The 20,006-nt window shown below is 39.4% G+C and overlaps 1 protein-coding gene across 3 annotated transcripts in view; it reads left to right on the top strand.

The window, feature by feature from the left end:
* LOC110980264 (xylosyltransferase 1-like) overlaps positions 1-20,006 on the top strand; it is a 55,443-nt gene that overhangs the window by 10,785 nt on the left and 24,652 nt on the right. For all 3 annotated transcript variants that reach the window (XM_022236793.2, XM_022236794.2, XM_022236795.2), the window contains exon 2: positions 1,535-1,594. In XM_022236793.2, the coding sequence (XP_022092485.2) occupies positions 1,535-1,594 (60 nt within the window). The remainder of the gene's footprint in view (positions 1-1,534; positions 1,595-20,006) is intronic.

The following is a 20,006-nucleotide window of genomic DNA, read 5'->3' on the forward strand; positions in this document are numbered from 1 at the left end:
GGTTTTTATTATGCAGTATAAACCAAAACATACATGACAGAATAGGATACGTACATGTAAAGTACGTGTACATGTACATTGTGAAAATCCCTGCCAATATTTCAATCTGTTTACCCATGGAATTACTTTGTACCTGTGCCCTGAGGTGTGTACTGCATTGGTATGTGTGTTAGCATGGACACATTCTGATTTGTGCATTCTATTTAATGTAAGACATCCTCGGTTGTATCTTGAACATGAACACGTACATGTATGTACATGTAGCGGCACCACAAGTGCACCTGTGGTATGACCTTGTGAAAATCTGAAGATGTCAGCATTATTCAAGAAGTGAAAACAGCTGAACTCCTGCTTTGCTGTCACTTCTTTGGTTTATACAGAAAAAAAAGTACTGGTATAAAGATGCCAGTACATACATGACGTATAGGTTTGGCTCATCACTTGGCAATTTGGCTTGGTAATTTCTTAGGGATAACCCTGATGATCTTGTTGGACGTTATCCAGAAGGCATGATTAGGAAGTTGGAAGTGGATTCAAACATGTGCACATTGACCTGAACAAGTACATGTATATTGTACATGTACGTGCAGTCCTTTTAACCCTTCTGCTGTACATGCACTTATACTTATTTAATGTGAAACGTGCATTCCTAGTGGAAAAGCGGATTTTGATCTGATGAATTATATGAAATCTACATGTGAAAAGGATGTAGTTGTCAAAGTCATGAAATAACAAACAATTTCATGAGCATTGACACCTGCAACACATTTCCTCTTTACATGCGACACAGTACCGATACTTCCAAGCTACACAGGGTTTATGGAAAGTTGATATATGTACATGTGCTGTTACATGTATAATTTGATTTCTAAAAAGATCCCCCCCAAAAGATTTAAAACAAAGGTGATTGATTCTAATGCGAGAATGCCTGGTACACCTATAATTATACAATGGTCCTCTTCATAATACACATAATTGAAGATACCTTTACATGTAAATGTACACCACCATACTACTGGTACTTTCAGGATATGTAAGCCGTAGGCCTATGTGCCAATCAGGATACATTACAAATTTACAACTGTTTTGTTTTAATAGTGATTTGTTTTTTTGCTAAAATGTTGACTGTTATTTCATGGGAATTTGGATAGACCAGTCACTGGGGTACAGGTCATTGCATGGTCAAGGGAGAACTTGTCTTGTGAGCCAACTTGTGTGCAGGGGAATGGGACAGCTGGTATTAATGATGCAGTGTGTGACCATTTCACAGCTGAATAATGAAATGTATCTAGCCAGGTGGGGGCGCACAGTGCATTACATTTTCAGTAACATCGCTCTTCCACATTTCCATTGCTGAGGGAATGTCACAGTAGGCCTATATGTATATGCCAAGCCCATACAACAACACTGATTTGGGTGGGACTTCTCCAACCCATTTCAGATGTCTCATATCAAATTATCAGCGGTCGTTATTGTATATTTTGTTTCTGTCTAATCTCTTTCATCTGTTATCAACTTTCATTTTATCCCACAGAAACAGCCAAAAGAAAAAATCCAGTTTGCATCTGTCAAAAACAACTCCCTTTATACAAAGGTAAGAATGTTTTCACTAAAAGAAAAAAACCAAACCCAAACTTCCAAGCCAGAAACCAAAATCTAGACCCCAAACCTAGACCCCAACCCCCCCAAAACCCTAACTGAAACTCCCCAACCCCCAACTGACCCCCAGACCCAAAAGCCCAAATCTAAACCAAAAAACTAAAACCAAAACCCCAGACCCATAAGCCCAAATCTAACTCAAAACCCCAAACCAGAACCCCAAACCCAAACCAAAAAACACAAACCAAAACCCACATTACTATTTTGTACATATGAATTACTGTTTCATACGTGTGGTTTCATAAATAAGGAAATTTATTGGTAGAGACCATAGAGTTTTTTAATAACTGTAACTCTGTGGTAGAGATGCATACACAACGCATGCATCTCATAGGTCATTCGTGAACCAGCAAAGTCAATTTCCTACCAAAGGAGCTTTTGTTGCAAGCAAAATCACTCCCTCTCTTGGTCCCCCTTATGAACTGAGGTATAGTCATGCAATGAAACATATAGATTACTAATCCATATGTATGACATAGTAATCCGTAAATATGAAATAATCCATACGTTCATCCATATACAAAATAGTAATCCGTATGGATGAAATAGTAATCCGTACGTATGAAATAGTAATCATCCATACATATGAAATAGTAATCCGTAAATATGAAATAATCCATACGTATATCCATATATACAAAACAGTAATCCGTATGTATGAAATAGTAATCCGTGCATATGAAATAGTAATCATCCATACATATGAAATAGCAATCCGTAAATATAAAATAATCCATACGTATATCCATATATACAAAATAGTAATCCGTATGTATGAAATAGTAATCCGTGCGTATGAAATAGTAATCATCCATACATATGAAATAGTAATCCGTAAATATAAAATAATCCATACGTATATCCATATATACAAAATAGTAATCCGTATGTATGAAATAATAATCCGTACGTATGAAATAGTAATCATCCATGCATATGAAATATTCATAGTACCAAAAACTGGTGGTACAAGAGTAATACGCATGTACAAATTAATTTTTTTTTACCATGTCCTAAATACACTTCCATACAAAACAAACACCCAAATGCAAAAAATTTAAAAAGCAAACAAACAGCTAACAGTGTTGTGCTGCCCCCATGGATGAAGTGCAAGTGATAATTTCTGCAGTTTCTGTGCTTCTGCAGTTTGTTTTTGAAAAAGGGGATTGTCTGGCTGAAAAAAAAGGTGGGATTGTAAAAAGATTGGGGGGGGGATCTACTCCCTGGGTTTGGGAGCTTCCATCTAAGGGCAAAGTTGAAAAATGGTCCTAAGTGCCTGAGAAAGTAGGGAGATGGCATTTGAAAAATGGCTATCTGGTACTTGCAGGCTTGGAAGCTACAACTTTTTGGGAGGGGAGTGTGTTTTGTGTGAATGATTAAAAATGTAATTGGCTGACCCACCGAAAATTGAAAAGAAATGGAAAGATCTAGGACATGGCAATAAATCAGTGTTTGTTTGAGGAACTGGAGTAATGTCAGCTTGCATGTTACTGTTACTGAGCCCTGAACCTTGTTGATTTTAACACTGTTTTCAGTGGGGCTTGAATAAGTGCACTGCACCCCACGTATCGAGACCTTTAAATGCGGCCTGTGAGCTGTAGGTACACGTGCCGTATTTTTGCCACTACCCAAATTAGAAGTTATCTTTACCAGTTGTAAATAGAATAAAAGAAAAAAGTCTCCCTTAAACTCTTCCTATCATTTCAGAATAGAAACTGGTCTTGTCCCACTTTGAAGTTTGAAAACTATACTAATCAATTCCCCATGAGCTGGGACCCATGGCCTAGTTCCCTGGCCTCTTTCAATCTAAAAGCTATTAATTTGATTGACCCAAAACAGTTGGCCTGCTATCTTTTACACTCTTCTTTTTTCACCCTCAAACAGTACCCTAATAACTTGTGCAGATTCCCTGCGAGGTTTTTCATTAACCCAATCAAAGTGTTTGTCACCCCTGCCATGGGACTCTTGCAAAATCAATAGGAGTAATTTGATTGCTAAGTGAAAAGAGGGGGAAAAAAGAAATGGAATTCCTCCATATTCCACTTCAAGAATGTACATGTACATGTGTGTACTGTTTCATTTGTTTACTTGTGCATGGTATGGGCAGAATAGTACTTGGGGTTGAGTCAATATGCTGCTACATTTGGTCAAATTGAGGAAGGCGAAGTGGTTTGGATTGTGAGACATTTCTCTTCTAACTTTTGATCTCACCTGAATTGTACAGTTCATATTTTTGGCTTTTTGACATGAAAGTGGTTGCTTGTTAGTTTTCACTTTTCAGTAACGACCAGTTCAAAAGACGCCATGAATATGTACAGTACGTACACTTAACTTCATATCTTCAGGCTCAGTATACACGTTCCTGTTTTTTTTTATAAAGCATTAGGCATGATGTTTGAACATGCATGGCTAACACTAATCAAATTGAAAGCGTGGGGCTGTTTGGTTTAGGTATAAATTTCACTTTAATAGCTAGTAACTCGATTGCACACACGTAATAGCCTTCTGAGACACATGTACTTTCTTGATGTCGCCAGTTTACTAATGCGATTTCCATTTACCGATCTGATAGCCCCGGCCAGCAATTAGCGGTGTATGAAAGGCTGGGTATGAATGCATAATGCCATTAAGTCTATTAAAAATTCATTTGTTTTAGGGGAATGCACGTTATACTTCCAGAAAGTCACAGGTTCAAGAAGGATAGGGCAGACACTGCAGAAGTGAATAAAGAGGAGGATTTTAGCTTCAGGTCTGAGCTTGTAATGTACATGTACATGTATGTGGATTGCAGTACAGTGTACAGTGTAATTCGACCACCAGAATTAGAAGCCATTACTGTGGTGGCACAACGCGCGTGGACAGGTGGTACGCGCGCATTATGTGCCTTTTCGACCAACAGGGTGTCGTGATTTGCCAAATGCACGCGCGCGTCAAGCTGAAGAATGTGCGCGTGAGTGCAGTACCACCGCAGTTAGGCCGTCAAATTGAATTAGTCAATAGTTTAAAGGAACCGTCACATAGGATTTTTATGACTTAAAACACACAAAAGACAGCTTTCTTTATCGGTACATGTACACATCACAGTGACTTTCCACTTCCTTTGTCGTAGTAAAAGGGAGAAATTTCAACATTTTAGATTTACATGTATGCTAATGAAGGTTTCCATATTCATGAGGCAAAGCTTGATGTCATTCAAGGTAGAACAGAAGTGTCTCCATAGCTTTTTGTGCAATATATGCATGTAAATCACACATTTCTGCATTTTTAGGGAACTTTCCAAATTATGCATGTACAGTACAGCACCTTTTGCAACCAAGACTACTTAGGTCCCTGGTATCAGCCAAGTAGAAGTAATGCTGAAGTCCATGAATGGAGTGGCATACAGTAAATCGTTTAAAACATCTGTTCCGCAACGCCCATGCTGCGCGATCCCACGTAACTGTCCACCATTTACTGTACTACCGGCGGTCTATGACTTGACGTTGGTTCTGCATGCAAAATCTAAATCGGCATGTACGTTCATGCATTGCATCCTGCTCGGAGAGGTACATGTACATGTACATGTAAATTCATGAATATGCATCACACGCGTATGACGTGCCGTGTGTGTAGTGTGTGTGTACATGTACATGAAAATATACCGGTACATATGCATTATGTGTGCTATGAATATGCAATACTGGTTTTTCTGATCGGTCATTGGTAGTTGTGACAACAGTGATGTCTCAGTTGTGATTTTGTGTTTGGTTCGTACGCTATAGGTTCTGGACACAGTCGAGAACGAACATGTACAAATACATAATTTACAGTGGAACACATTATAACAAGGTCCTTGGGACTTCATTAATAACCTTGTTAAAATAGCTTTCTTGTGTTATCAGTAATGAAACAGTAATGAAAAGAAAAAAAAAGAAACACCAAGACTTGGGACCTAACATTGTCCTTGTAATAAATATGACGTCTTATAACTCTTCCTAACCATGTTCAACTGCATGTACATTGTGTACATTTCGCCAGGCGTGCATACATGTACATTATGTGCGTGTACATGTACATGTACATATGCATACATTGTACTACATAGAAAATACTGTACATGTACATAAACTGTTCACACTGATATGAATTTTTTTTCTGTCTCTTGGGTTGTGAATAAAACAAACCGTTTTCAGCCGGTAGACACTTTGTCTGTGTGTTTAATTTACTTGAGTAGTGTTATGATTTATGATTAGCCCTACTCATCAACAATTAAACATTAACAGTCAGTACCGAGTGCACACTTATGCATGATGTTGGGGCAGAAAACACTTCTGCCGAAAAAGAAGGTTAAAATTGGGGGGGAGATGCAGATTAGCGAAAATGCTGGTGAACTAGTAACAAGCCATCACTGCTAGCAAGTGAGAAAAAAAATAGTGCCCTTATGCATAGGTTGATGAAAGTATTGTCTAAGATTTGAAAAACTACTACCTTCTATTCATTTCCAATGAAAACTAGTATATGTAGATGTTGTTTGTCTTTTAACACAGCAACATGCATGAAAACAAGTTTAGCAAACCTGTAAAGTTTTTTGTGTACCTGTCTTTTTCTCTCTGACCCGTCCCCTTCCCAGAGGGAGAAATGAGACACAAAAAGTGCTCCGACATCACCAGCTTAAAATTGATGTGTCATTGCCCTCTGTATGTGCATGATTGCCAATGTCACAAAAGCTGCAGTGCATGCAGAATCACGTTCAAGTAGGCAGTCAGAATCAAGTACTTAGTGAACTGTTGGAAATTTCATTGACAGGGCTACATTTAAAATTGCGTTGTCGGAATTCTTGGCTTCTGGTCATATGTATTTCTGCAGATTTTGCACAGGTCTACCATCTGGGCTCCCTTCTCAATAGCAACTCATGAAAAAAATAGAATTTACTTATCTAATGCCAAAATCATAAGTTAGGATTTGAAAAATACATTTAAGGGTAAGGAATTTTAAGGGTAAAGTAATATCCTCAACATGAAAAAGCGGTCACAGAATAAGTGATCAGAAGTTAATATGGCCAGTTCAGTGTATGTTGCTGGCAATTCTGGGAACAAGAAAAAAACTAAGAGTAACCCACCTACTCATAAATGTCTTGGAAGAAGAGTTTTGAACGAGTAAATCTGTAGACTTATCATGGTTTCGTGCAGCAAGCTATTTCAAGAAATATCCACGCGGCGTGCAAACTGTGATGTTGATGGATTAACAAAGATCACGCGCACCTAGAGCTCCGTTTGCCCTGGCGTGAGTTTTGACCCAAATTTGCAACCGATCTCACGGAAAACCCATATCTGAAAAAAAACGAGCCTTGGGGCAATCCTTGGATTTTAATATGAGAGGGTAAAAATTGTGCTGGTCATGGTAGATTGATCGTGTCCTTCGATAAAAAAGATGATGGCTTCTCATTGTTGCCGAGTAGTAATATGGAAAAAATATATTGCTGGATGTTAAAAGTTTAACGAATTGGAGGTTAATGTTCAATGTACTTTTGGGGCATTGGCATAGCATTTAAGCCAAGTTTTGGGTGCACGTCTGGACCCACAAAGTGGTTGAAAAATTGTTCACCCAATTTAAAGGTGCTTGTTTTCCCACTGCCTGAATTTTTCGTATCATATCTGTCCTAGTGTTGATGAAGAGGGTGTGATTTAATCCTCAATAAATGACACCTGTGAGTCTAGCTTAATTGGATCTCAAGATGTAGCCTGTTGTATATAGCCTGTACACAACTGCCTTGTTTAATGGAGCTGCATTGATCTTTTGAGTTTCTGTCTTCAACGTGCTGTCCTTGATCTGCAATATAAGTGAGTGTTCTGTCTTGCATGTATTGCAGTGGATGTTGCATTGGGGTGTCAGAGTCCATATTATTGCTGTGAAGGCATTACCAATTTGCCATCCAGTTCGTATGTTGTCCTCAGAGTCAAAGGGCCTTTGCTCTGCCACCCTGGATTTGATATTGCCCCTAAGCCAACAAAATAATGGAGTGTGGTCTGGTGACCTCAGGCAGCTATTTTATAGGATTACCAAGTCCAGCTGCCAGCCAACTGCTACTCTCCTATATTAAGCTAGAGCTCCATCTTCTACAAACCAAGCCTGTTGAATGAATGCAGCTCCATTATGCTGTTGCCTAGAGCTGGGGTCTAATGTTTGATTTATAAAGCTGAGGTAAGTAGCTCCGTTTAAATTGTCATAAATAAGTACTGGTCGGATGAGTCTTTAACTTACATTTCCAGGGACTATTGCCAGAAACTTTTGACAATTTTGGCCTTAGTTTCATAGACGAATGCAGCAGAAAGGTTGCCCTTAGAAGCACATTCATGGAAGTTGACTTCATCAATGATGAAAACTTGGCTTCAGATATATGTTCAGGTCTGTTAGTGAGCCAATTGCAAAATTCCATCCTGCGCTATGGATCACCTGGGCTCGGTTTGTAGGGCCGTTTCATTCTGTAAGGATTCCATTCGATGTCTTTCTTCACAATTAGCATGAATGTACTAGTACGGTAGATCTGGAAAAATTGGATGCACAATTGCGTCTACTTCTCGCTCTTGGATATTAGCGAAACTCCCTTTGAACAGCTTCAATGTTTGCAGGTGACCTCCCCTCCCATGCAAATTTCTGTCAACAAAAGTTTATAACAAGATTTTTTTTTCATCCTTGGCTTGGAAAGCACTCTAATGCCAGAAAATCTGTTCTGCCAATGCTGTTGCGCCACACTGTTAAAAGATGAAATATGTTACTGCAGCAAAGGTCCTTTCAGGAGTGAGATTTGTCAAGAATTTTCATGATTTCAGGATGTTTCAAATGTTCTCTTTTAGAATCTGGAAAATCCTGTGTTTATTATTAATGTGTCTTTATGCTTTGAAGTTGATAGTTAGTTCAAGAAATGGGTATTTTAAGGGTTGCTGATTCATGTAGGCAAACACAAATCTATTTATACCGCTAAGTTTATGCCACTATTTGGCCCTCTTAAACCTCTGGTGATTATTTCGTGGATATTTCATTTTCCTCCAATCTCCTGTACCTTTGTCGTTGGGTAAATTGAGCTTTCATTTTTTTATTTTGACCGTGACAAGCTTTGCATGTGGCAAAACAGCAGGGCTCTGTTTCAGACTTAAACACAACTCCATGGTTAAACCCTCCCTGACCAAGCACTCTCACTCAGTCTGTACTACCATCAACATTCAACAGAGAAACTGCAGTTATGTAATATTATGCAACAGTGTTCCAATACTTACCAGACAGAGGCTAGGAATCTCTAAACTTTGGAAGAAAGTAAATGTCAACAGTGGGCCACTGTACTTGTTTCGTTGTGGGGAGTCATGCTTATACATGTAAGCACTCCTGTGGATAAGACAGTTTTGTACATGCCATCTGTTGTGGGTCGTATCTAGTCAACGTGTTTGGGGAGAAATTATAAGAGAAATTGGTGTGGAGACATTCCGTGGGCACTTACAAGGAAAAAAGCAGTAAATGTGTCTAAAGACATGCTGCCATTTCTTCTCTCTTTTTGTGGGAGGAGGCAGATTTGGCAGGTACCTGTACCCCTGGTCGTTATCCAAGACAATCATGCCACTAAGCAGGTGCCAACAAGCACTTTCCTTGTGGCCAGAGTGAGTGAGGAGCATGCTGTAATTATTGTATCATGCTTGTCCCATTAAATTGTATAGGGGTGGGTCATCCTTGCCTCTATCAACACTAAGTTTATGCTCTCTGGGGGCTGCCAACTAAACTGATTAAAAAATCCAATATAAGTCTAATAATTTGGGGGTTGGCTATTGCTTTGTGAAAACCACACATTGTGCATATACTTCTTTATGCTATGGGGTCAGCTGACACATATTGACCAGTCAACAGCCATGGCCTCATGTTCCTCCAAGGTTGCCTCACAATTTCTTTAAGTTGGCTCCAAAGCATATGAAGGGGATGGATGAGACAGTCAGTGTGAGTTCAAAGCAAGAAAACATTCTGTCGGAGTCGATATGGACTAGCCCCACGTTTTGGGGGAGAAATTCCTCCTGCGTCTTGTTTGTCAGTCGTTTGTAATTCTATACCTTTTCTTGATTAAACCTCACTTCCATTCGCCACCCGTTAAGATACAAAACACCGTCAGACATGTCTGTTACCATTGAAATCTAATTACTCTGTCCGTGAGATGTGCGTTGGGCTTATCGGGAATTGCTGGGACTTTGTATCCATCAGCAGGTAGCGTGTGCTTGAAATTTACTGGCGACAGATCCTTTGGCGCAGTGAAGTTCTCTTTATTCTGCCTTGATTGTGCCTCTGTGTTGTTATCACTCACAGACATTGAGGCATTTGCCTTATTGACCAGGCACCTGTAAAAGTTGAAAACACGACACAGACAAGATTTTACAGGAATCCGCGCCATGAAAAGAATCTGCCGGAAGCCTTCATTTTTGTGTGTGTGTGTTGAGCAGGTGCGTGTACTGTTTGCCTGAAAATTTAAAGTCTGCGGGCTTAAAAGCATTTAAATTGCTGTAGGTGGCTTGTGGAGCAAATTTTTTCGTGTTGAATTAGCCTTTTTCCCCCCTTTCTTACTGTACCTATGCTATTTAAAGGTTGAGAGATATTGATTTGGAATTTCATTTGTTGAGGGTTGGGGATTCAACCAAGAGCGTGGCTCAACCAAGAGAGAAAAATTTGTTATTTATGAGAATATCTCAATCTCTCACCTGCGGCAAATATACCGGTACATGTACTTTTTTTTAATTTTAAATTTACCATATTTGCACTGTTTCAAAGAGATACTAAATACCAAGAGGTCATTAATGTCACAATAAATGTGCTGTTGTCAGTAGTGATCAGATTGTGCTTTGAGGCTAGTGCAGTTCAGGTCATTTTTAATGCATGTCACTGTCAGTGTTTCAACTCGGGAAATCATTGTAGTTTGTATTCTTTTAAAAAATGATATTGTAAAAATAGGACTTGCGTTCATAGGATTAAGGATGGAGCCCATTTTACCGGAAAGTTGATTGTCTTAGACCAAAAGGCTGTTATCCGAACCCCCCCACCACCTTGCCCCACCTTACCTCAACCCCGAAATTTGTTGAAAAGTCATCAGGAGGCTTGGGCGCATTTGGCAGGATTGAGGAAGGTACATGTAGAGTCCAGCTGCTAGATCATATGATGACATGCAAGTCTGCAGGCCCCTTGAAACTCTGTACATGTAGGTACATGTTCAAAAGAATGTGTCTTTGTGTCCCCAGTTGTGGTAGAGTTTTGAGAATTAAGGTACAGTATGTTCCAAACCCAAATATGGAGGAATTTATATTGGGTTATCTGGTTGAATGAACGAACCAGCATGTAAAAAATAGTGATGTACGTCTGAATTATATATTACTTGTACAAAGTCTGATAAGTAAATCATTTCTTTTAGCGTACATGTACATGTGTATGCATATCAAATAACGCTTAATCAAAAGAAAACTTTGGAAATAAAGTCAGGCTTTAGAGCTTTGTAACACTGAAAGCTGATATCAAAATAACATCAGTGACTTCTGTTTGTGTGAGGTACATGTACATTCTATCTCTTCTTGAAGAGTTAGATTAGGTTGCTATATGTATGTGGATAGAGTTGGCCACATTTGCCCTGTACACACTGCAATCTAATGCCAAAGACAAACTGAAGAGCCAACCATTAACTTGCAATAGACCACACCTGCATCAAGATGCTAATCAAATTGAAACCCTCTCATGGCTTGTTCAAGATATTCCTTTCACTTAAATGTCAATTACATTGGTTTACACTCAGGTGAATGCAGGGGCTGTTTTGCCTGAGTCATCATACACATGTAGTTAGTCTCAGGGCAGTAACCAGCGTCTTTGTTTTGGTAAGCATTTACCCTCTGGACACAATTACTGGCCTCAATCCCCTCCCCAAAAGGCCTGGGGAGGTACCTGTAGGGTACCATGTGTATTGTAGGATTTGTTTTAAATCAACCATAGAGCAAGGAACAGACTAAGCATCAATAAGTCTGGCTATTAAATCCATTTCTGCTTGATTGCAAACTTGTACAAATATTTAAATTTTGATGGGGAAAGACTTGAAAGCAATTTAAGATTTTATTAGTTCGTGCATTTTAATAGTTTTCATTAACATGACATTCACCGGTAGTGGTAAATCCATGTCTGAAGACTGTGGCTATGGCTTGTAACATGTTCCTACTGAATTTAATGGCTAAGCCAGTGGCTAGCAGCTGCAGCTAGTTTTCATACCAGTAGATGTGGGTAATTCCAGAAATTAGGGGTCCAATAGTGTAACATTTTGTGTCCCTGTTACATCTGACCTTTGTTATTTGACATGGAAATAGGCCTATCACCAGAATTGATTTGTTTGGCAGGTAGGCCTGGGCTAATTTGCGTTAACTAGTCAATCTTGGAAATAAGAAAATCTGTTCTGAACTTATAAACTCATATATATCCGATGTGACAGGGATAGAAAGAAAAGTGGGACCCCTAATATCTGGAATTACCCATGTATGTGTTACTTCCAGCCGTAGCCAGTTAATTTGGAAATAGCCCAATGCACATGTACATGTATATGCTGTTACGAAGTTGGAAACCCCAATACATGTAACAGATAAAGGATGGGAAAGGAACGCTGATATGACATCAGGATCGGAATCAAGGAATTTGTTCAAAATAGGATTGGAATTAATTAATTATTCAACATTACCAATTAACAAACAAATATAATTAAATGACATGGTTGCGCAAAGAATTATACGATGCTAAATTAAATCATAAGTTGGCCATTGCGAGGGGAGGTACTTCCATAAATGGAATCCTGAGCCGCCAGCCTTTCGAGAGTTTGTATCCGTTATCGGCCCATTTCCACGATAACGTGAGCTAAACGATGATGACCAGTGGGCAAGGTCTTGCACTCGACAGACAAATGAAATTAAATGACATGGTTGCGTACAAAATTAAAGAGTGCTAAATTAAACAAATGATAAGTTGGCCGTTGCGAGGGGAGGTACCTCCATGAATGGAATCCTGATTGCCAATACCAATCCGGATACCAATAGTGGTAAAGTATGCCAGTCGCAGAGCGACTGGCCCACTCAATTTACATAACCTTCGCAAAACTTTACATAACTGAATTTTAACGAATTCTTAACAATGCAGAGAGAATTTCAACTGGGCTTCAAATATTTGCTTGTCCTAGGCAATGTTAAAAACTACCTGGCCGCTCCCTGCAAAACTTGTAAAACCGATACCCTTTTGTGCTATAGGCCCTGTTTCCCTTGTACCCAGTGCTTTGGATGGTAATACGTATGTACAGGTACAGATTTTGTGAAATAAATTGGGGGTTGTGAATTATGTACAAGGAAAACTGCCTGTCTGGAATAATTGCCTGTGCTTGGGACAGGTGGACAGGTTGGCTAGATTAGCAGCAGAAATCAGGGACCGTGGCAATCCGTGCTCAATTTTCTTCAAGCTGCTGAGCAGGCATTGGCCGTTTTGCGAGTCTGTTTGCTAAGGAAAATGAGCTAAGAACCACCCAAGTGTAGTATGCTGTACCAGAAACCTTCCTTGAAATTTTAGCTAGTGACCTGCCTTGTTGTTGCTAAACAAATGTTTTCTTTACTCAGCAAAGTTGAGTAGTTAGTGGCTCTGTGACATTGTCCAAGATCCTTGAGTAAGATGGTTTGCCACAATCATTTCAGAAGCATAACTGGGGAAATTGCAGAGTGGCAGATTGCAACGAGATGGGGATTTCAAAAGCCAAAAAAGGAAAATGGAAATATGTCAAACGGGATGAAAATATCACTTCACAATGGCAAACAAAACTTGTTCCTTTACCTGAATCACTTCTGTCCACAATTTTGGAAGAGGCTACTGCACCTGGCAAACTCTTCAGCCCTGACTCCCTGTGTAAAATATTAAAATCAGATGATATAGCCACTGTGAGGTTTAGTGTTTTGAAGTTACAGTTTTTCCGAAAGGGAAATGAGATGATTTCAGGATATTGTTTTTAATCCATGCCTGTAATTTAAGCATTGTTCATAGAATTGTGTTTCTTAAAAAGGCGTAACCTCATTGGGGCAGGTGCACTTACATGTGCCTCTTCATGTCAACCCTAACAGTCCCAAATCCTCCAATTTCAATATGATTTTACATACACCCCAGGGGGTTAGGGTTAATCTATTGACATAATGAAATCATTATAGTGTCACTGAACAGCAGTAAAGAGCTGGTAATAAGGCGGTGTCCTAATTACTTGGCTAGGGCCAGAAATTACTCACGAGACTACGGAAGTAGCTGCAGCCGGCTCCTATAGAGTTACATGTGTAAATATCAAGCTACAGTCAAGTAACGGCCTCATGTTTGTTGCTAATACACTATGGGTTTTCTTTAACTACAGTATTTGAAGCTTCAAAGTAAAGATAGTTACATGTAGATCAGCATATGAATTGGGGTTTCAGTCTAGAAAGTTTCCAGTGTTTTTTCCCTCTAGAGCTAAACATGTCTTCATGGGCCTCTTTGTCACCGGTAATGATTATTGCACATAGTACATGTAGATATTTTTGTAGTCTAAGCAAAACTGTGGGTATTCTTTGTGAGTTATAATGCGTTGCTCTTGTTCAGGCAAAGGCAGCTTTCATTGAAGGGTACCTTTTACCAAACTCCATGTTCCTGTCAGAACAAAGTTGGTAAATTGTAAAAACTCTATTTGTCTCATTCAGTTTATCTATATGCATCAGGAATATTTCCAGAGTATCTTTTCGAACTTGTCAGCATCAGAAAGGACTCTCTGGATTATCAGCTACGGCTGTCTTGATTTGCATTCTGAAGAGGGATGTGTGTCTGTGTATTCTGTTCCTCCCTAGTGGTGATCAGTGCAGAAATGTTGATTAAGGGTAGTGGTAATTTTCCATTTACTTGTCAATATGAGCTGGTCTTTGTCTGTGAATTCCTGCCCAGAAGGAAGCTTATTTGGTGGCACATATTCATGAAGAGGGTTACAGTCTATGCAGGCCCCAAGCATTATAGTGTACCTGAACATTCACCCACATCTTGTTTTAAAGCCAAGTATACACTGTAGGATTACATTTACATGAAAACCGCTGTTTTGTATTTAACAAGTACATTTTAATTTTTTTTATTTGTTTATTTAAAAAAAAATCTATCCACAGTGATCTTTCAACTTTAAGAACTGTAAGACATCTTGTTAATGTGAGTTTTCATTGGAGGTGTAAGGATATCACTTAATACGCATGAACATGTACTGGCAACACTATTGTCAAGTGTAGTTAACAAAGTTCGTCAGTCAAAAGATCTCCAAACTGACAAGGAAACTGGCCAGTTTCATGAAGATAGTGTTAAATTCAGTAATGTTTTCAAAAACAACCAGCATCTGCAATTAGTTGCTTGGTGAAACAAAATGAATTATTGCTCTACCTTGTTATACTCGTACAAATATGGTACAGCCAAATTATATTTACACGGAGTAATAAAAATTTGTAGCTTTCCTGATTTAAAAAACAAATGAAAAGAAAAGGAAAAACAAAGATCAATATGTAGATGATCCAGTGGTCTCTCTGGAGCCAATACCCTGTGGGATGCCTGTCTTTTCAGCTTGTCTGACATGAAGTACATATGTACAAGTACTGTATGTAACTTTATTCATGTAGTGACGCCGTTGAGGCTTTCGTAAATATGCATTTGGGTCGGCATGTTTTCCCGTAAATATTGTAGACGCTGTTTTGATTTCGAGTAAAAATACCCGTGGGGATGGAATTTGAAGCATGAGCGCATTCATGTTACGGTCAATTTTTTCTTATTTTAAAGGGGTCAAATGGCCGTAGTTTATTTTGGAAATTTCTATATTTGACATGTCAAGAAGCCATTTGCAGAAAGCAGTTTCTGCAATGCATTTTCTGCTATATTTGGTAAAATTCGTTTAGACATTATACCTGAAAATAAATCTGGACAAATTTTGAACACGGAAGTGCCATTTGTCATAAAGAGCACTTTTCATTGAATTTTACCACTTCATATTTCCTGAAAGAAAAAAAATGTATGTAACTTTATTCATGTAGTGACGCCGTTGAGGCTTTCGTAAATATGCATTTGGGTCGGCATGTTTTCCCGTAAATATTGTAGACGCTGTTTTGATTTCGAGTAAAAATACCCGTGGGGATGGAATTTGAAGTATGAGCGCATTCATGTTACGATCAATTTTTTCTTATTTTAAAGGGGTCAAATGGCCGTAGTTTATTTTGGAAATTTCTATATTTGACATGTCAAGAAGCCATTTGCAGAAAGCAGTTTCTGCAATGCATTTTCTGCTATATTTGGTAAAATTCGTTTAGACATTATACCTGAAAATAAATCTGGACAAATTTTGAACACGGAAGTGCCATTTGTCATAAAGAGCACTTTTCATTGAATTTTACCACTTCATATTTCCTGAATGAAACAGGAATGTAATATTAAAAACAACCTTCATCAAGGCCTCCAAATCCATGATTTCACCAGCCCCCCATCCGTTCTTCTGAAATTCTCTAATGTTCGGTGCTTTCCTGGTCGGTAATTTGCTCTTTAGACAAAGGGCTTATTTGTTTAACACAGATCTGGATGATCAGTGATCCCAGAATAGGTTCGCCATTTCCATAAGGCAAGTTCTAGTGTCAGTGAGCCAATGACGGATCACTGATTGTAATCCACATTTGTGTGAAACAAACGGGACCTTAGTACATTGTTTGTGTCAAACTGTGATTCAAGCTTTTTCTGTTAGCACTTTTTCTCGGTATATTCATACCATAAAAGTACATGTGTGTATCTGAAAGTTCAGCCGATAATGTCAGTGCGACTTACGCACGATGCACCTTACGTCCCTGCATGGGTGGACTCTTGCAGCATTCCCAAGTTCATTGGACTTTTGACGTGGCACAGTTATTGGATATCTTCCCTGATTCATTTAGTATTGGCACAGCATACCCTTTCAGATCTTGCCTGCCTCCTTGCGGGACTCAGCAACTTGAAATCCTTGCGCTGTGCCTTGTTTGGACTTGTGTAAGATGAGAAGGAGGCGGGGACACACGATGCGGGTTGCATCCTTGAGTGTCTTCCTCCCCTCTTCGTCCGACCATGTAGAATCCAGAAACCTAATAATCATTGTGTCTGTCCTGATGAAGACGACTCTTGGAAGTACTATCCAAAAGACTGTCCCTTCCCCCTCCCCTGCAGGATCGGTCAATCGTGGGCAGCTGTAATACTCGGCGACGCTCAACACGATTTGCTACAATTGGCTAGCAAAGATGTACCATACCGATACCTGGCATTGATTGCCAGGTGTCTGCTTGACTGATAATCTCGGTTTTCATTGGGCTCCCATGTTGACGTGATTTTCGGTTGTTGGAAGCACCTGCATCCCTCGATGTGGATGTGTGTGCCAACGGAAGAGAGAGGCAGGTGATGGTTTTCGAGGGAATGTGAGGACCGAGGACGAGAACAGACCCTGAGAAATCCAAAAGGATGAAATGCAGTAAACAACCTTCGGGTTAATATTTGAAGTGATTTTAGTGTTCTTCAAAGGTTGATTGATAACAGGTACATGTAGTTCTCTATTGGCAATTGCAGTCCCTCTCTCTCTCGTTTGGAAATCTGTTCCCTGTTATTGCAGTGCCAGATTGGTATCCAAAACTTGCCAGCTGAGGTACCGTAGAATGTGCATCAAGTGCACATGTATTGCAACAAGGCAAAGGTTCACATTCCCCTCAGTTTTGAAGCTTGTTTAAAAATACAATATTTAAAAGATATCACTTAGTAACGATACATATACTTGGGCATTGAGGGGAGGGGGAAAAGGTGGCACCACTACCCCCACCCCCCAAAAAAAGAAAGAAAAGAAAATGTAAACGACATGAAAAGGAGAAAAATGAGATAAAATGCTTGAAAATACCTCCTAGTGAATGGATTATCATATTTCTGCTGATAAGTGCTTTGTCTCATAAAATCCCCCCCCCGGAAAATTGTGGTGACACCCCTATTCATATAGTAATTTTATTTTATTCTGTTTTTCCTGTTGTTGTTTCTTTCTCCCTATAGTTAACCTTCGAAAATTAATTGAACAAGTGCATGGTACATGCACCTACAATCAGGGTACTTCAATGTACCCGTACCACCTTCTGGATGGCTGCTCATATCTTGCGCAAGCTTCCAAACTAAATGCATCAGAAGCCCGATCCCATCATTTTATTTTGTACCTACTGGTAGCGTGGGTCAAGAATGTTAACAAAACAGTTCAAGGCTTTTGAAAAGTGCCAAGCATACTTTATAACGGCCCGACATGTGCTGTTAAAGTGAAAACCTTAAGCTTCACTACCATTGAGTGAGATGCTGTGGGTCAACAGAGGTCAAGGGCCGGCGATATAGCCGGAAGGGAAGAAGTTGGTGATTTCAGTGTGTGCAGTTAATTCCAGTGCAAGCTTGTGGATGAGTGACTGGAATGTGCATCTGGGTGTTGAGAGTGGTACATGGTTGGCAGTTCTTTTTGCCAAGGGATCAAATCTGACAAATTTGGCAGAGGAGAGTAGTTCATGTGCTGAGTTTGTGTCAAGTTTACTGGTCAGTTATACTGTACCTTTGTATCATTTCTGTATACAGTCATTTACATGCACAGTACCTACATGTACCATGCGTGCATATACTATATCCCTTTGTTTTTGTAAAAAAGAGTCCATGAAAAATCAATTCTAAGAATTCTTGTTTCACTGATCCGATATCAATCAAGATTCAGTTTTTATTGTTTTTTACTTCTTGGTTTGCTCTGTATCAATGACATACGGTAAATTGATGTCAGTGGTGGTAAGCATGAGTGTGTATCCACACCATATCCGTACTGAATATAGAAATTTACATCGGCATACTTGTGTACATGTACAAAGCCTACTGCAATTTCCCTTTAAATGTTAAGCGTCAGATGATCCATTCCCATTTTATTTGTATCCTTCAGTCTCAATCTTCTGAGTAAGTACTCGTCCACAAGGAGCCGCATCAAATCCTTCTGTCATGCCTTGTCTCTCTCGGCAAACAACTTCAAGTGGTTTTTTGTTTCTTGGATGTCTCTCTCAGTGCAGCTCTTGTGACTGATTTGGATTCTGCACAGAACATGTATGACAAGTCAGGGCTGTTAACAGTATTAGGTTATTTGTTCTGGCATGAGCACCCACCCCTCTCACAAAGAGTGGAGAAAATTTCCCCCACTTGGTGCAAAAATGAATGTGTCCCTGCAAATTGGTTGTGAATTTTTTGAACAGGAAATTCACAATCAATCAACAATGTCAGAACGTGCCCCTGCTAACTGGTTGTGAATTTTGAACAGGGAAGAACGAAGGTTTGAGTAGTTGACAGGATTGAAATTGTGTACTTCATATACGGGTACTAGCTCTTGTACAATAACCTTCGATTCCATTGTCGTTTTTCACTCAACAACACTCTTGTATCAACAACAGCTCAATTACCTGTGTGGGTAGGTCAGGACAAGTTTCAAGGAATAGTGAGCTGGACTCCACCACAGGTACATGCGTGGGTCAGTCGCATGTTTGCCTTAAACCACGTGTTAAGTACACACTCTTTCTGGCAGAAATTATGTATTGATGGTTGTTTACAGTGAGGAGCACGAAAGCACAAGTGACACTTCAAGTTCACACACAGAAAAAAAAAAGAAAAGCGACAGAACTCATGTCATGGAAATCTGATGTTTGTGTGATTTATTAGTGTTGGTACTGGCCTAAAGCAGCCAGAACTGTACATGTGCGTACATGTATTAGTGTGTTGTGTCAAAGCATTATAACTGCACTAGAAATTAAAAAGCTTGAAAACCTGTGCCTGTCAGTATTGATTTGAGTAGAAGCCAACAAGAGAAGTCTAAGCAGAGAAAAATGGGCTTTTCCATTGGTTTCTCATTGGAACAAAAAGTGGAAGTTCGTGGTCAAACATAATCTTTATAGAATCAGGTGTCGTGCCAGCAGACTGCGTGTCCTTGCTGCATTATTCAAAATTATCCGTACTCACTGCTCAGACAAAAATGAATGTACAATTGTGATCAAATGTCCTGCCGGCACATGCACTCTCTCCATTATCCAAACTTCTTCAGCTGCATGTTAACGCTAGTCAAGATCTGTAATATTTGTTCCATGCGACTGTGATGACTGACAGCAATTTATTTTCCTTAATTTCTGCAATGAAGAAATGGATTGAATGGAGAGTACAGAAACTGTCCAGGCATTGTCGGCTGCATTCTCACAAAGGTTAGACTGGCTCCCAGGAAAAATAGTCAAATACAGTCTGCCTTCATTTCT

This window comes from Acanthaster planci, linkage group LG07 (genome assembly GCF_054643075.1).
Source record: "Acanthaster planci isolate LZ-2023a linkage group LG07, COTS_SCS, whole genome shotgun sequence".
NCBI classification, from domain to species: domain Eukaryota; kingdom Metazoa; phylum Echinodermata; class Asteroidea; order Valvatida; family Acanthasteridae; genus Acanthaster; species Acanthaster planci.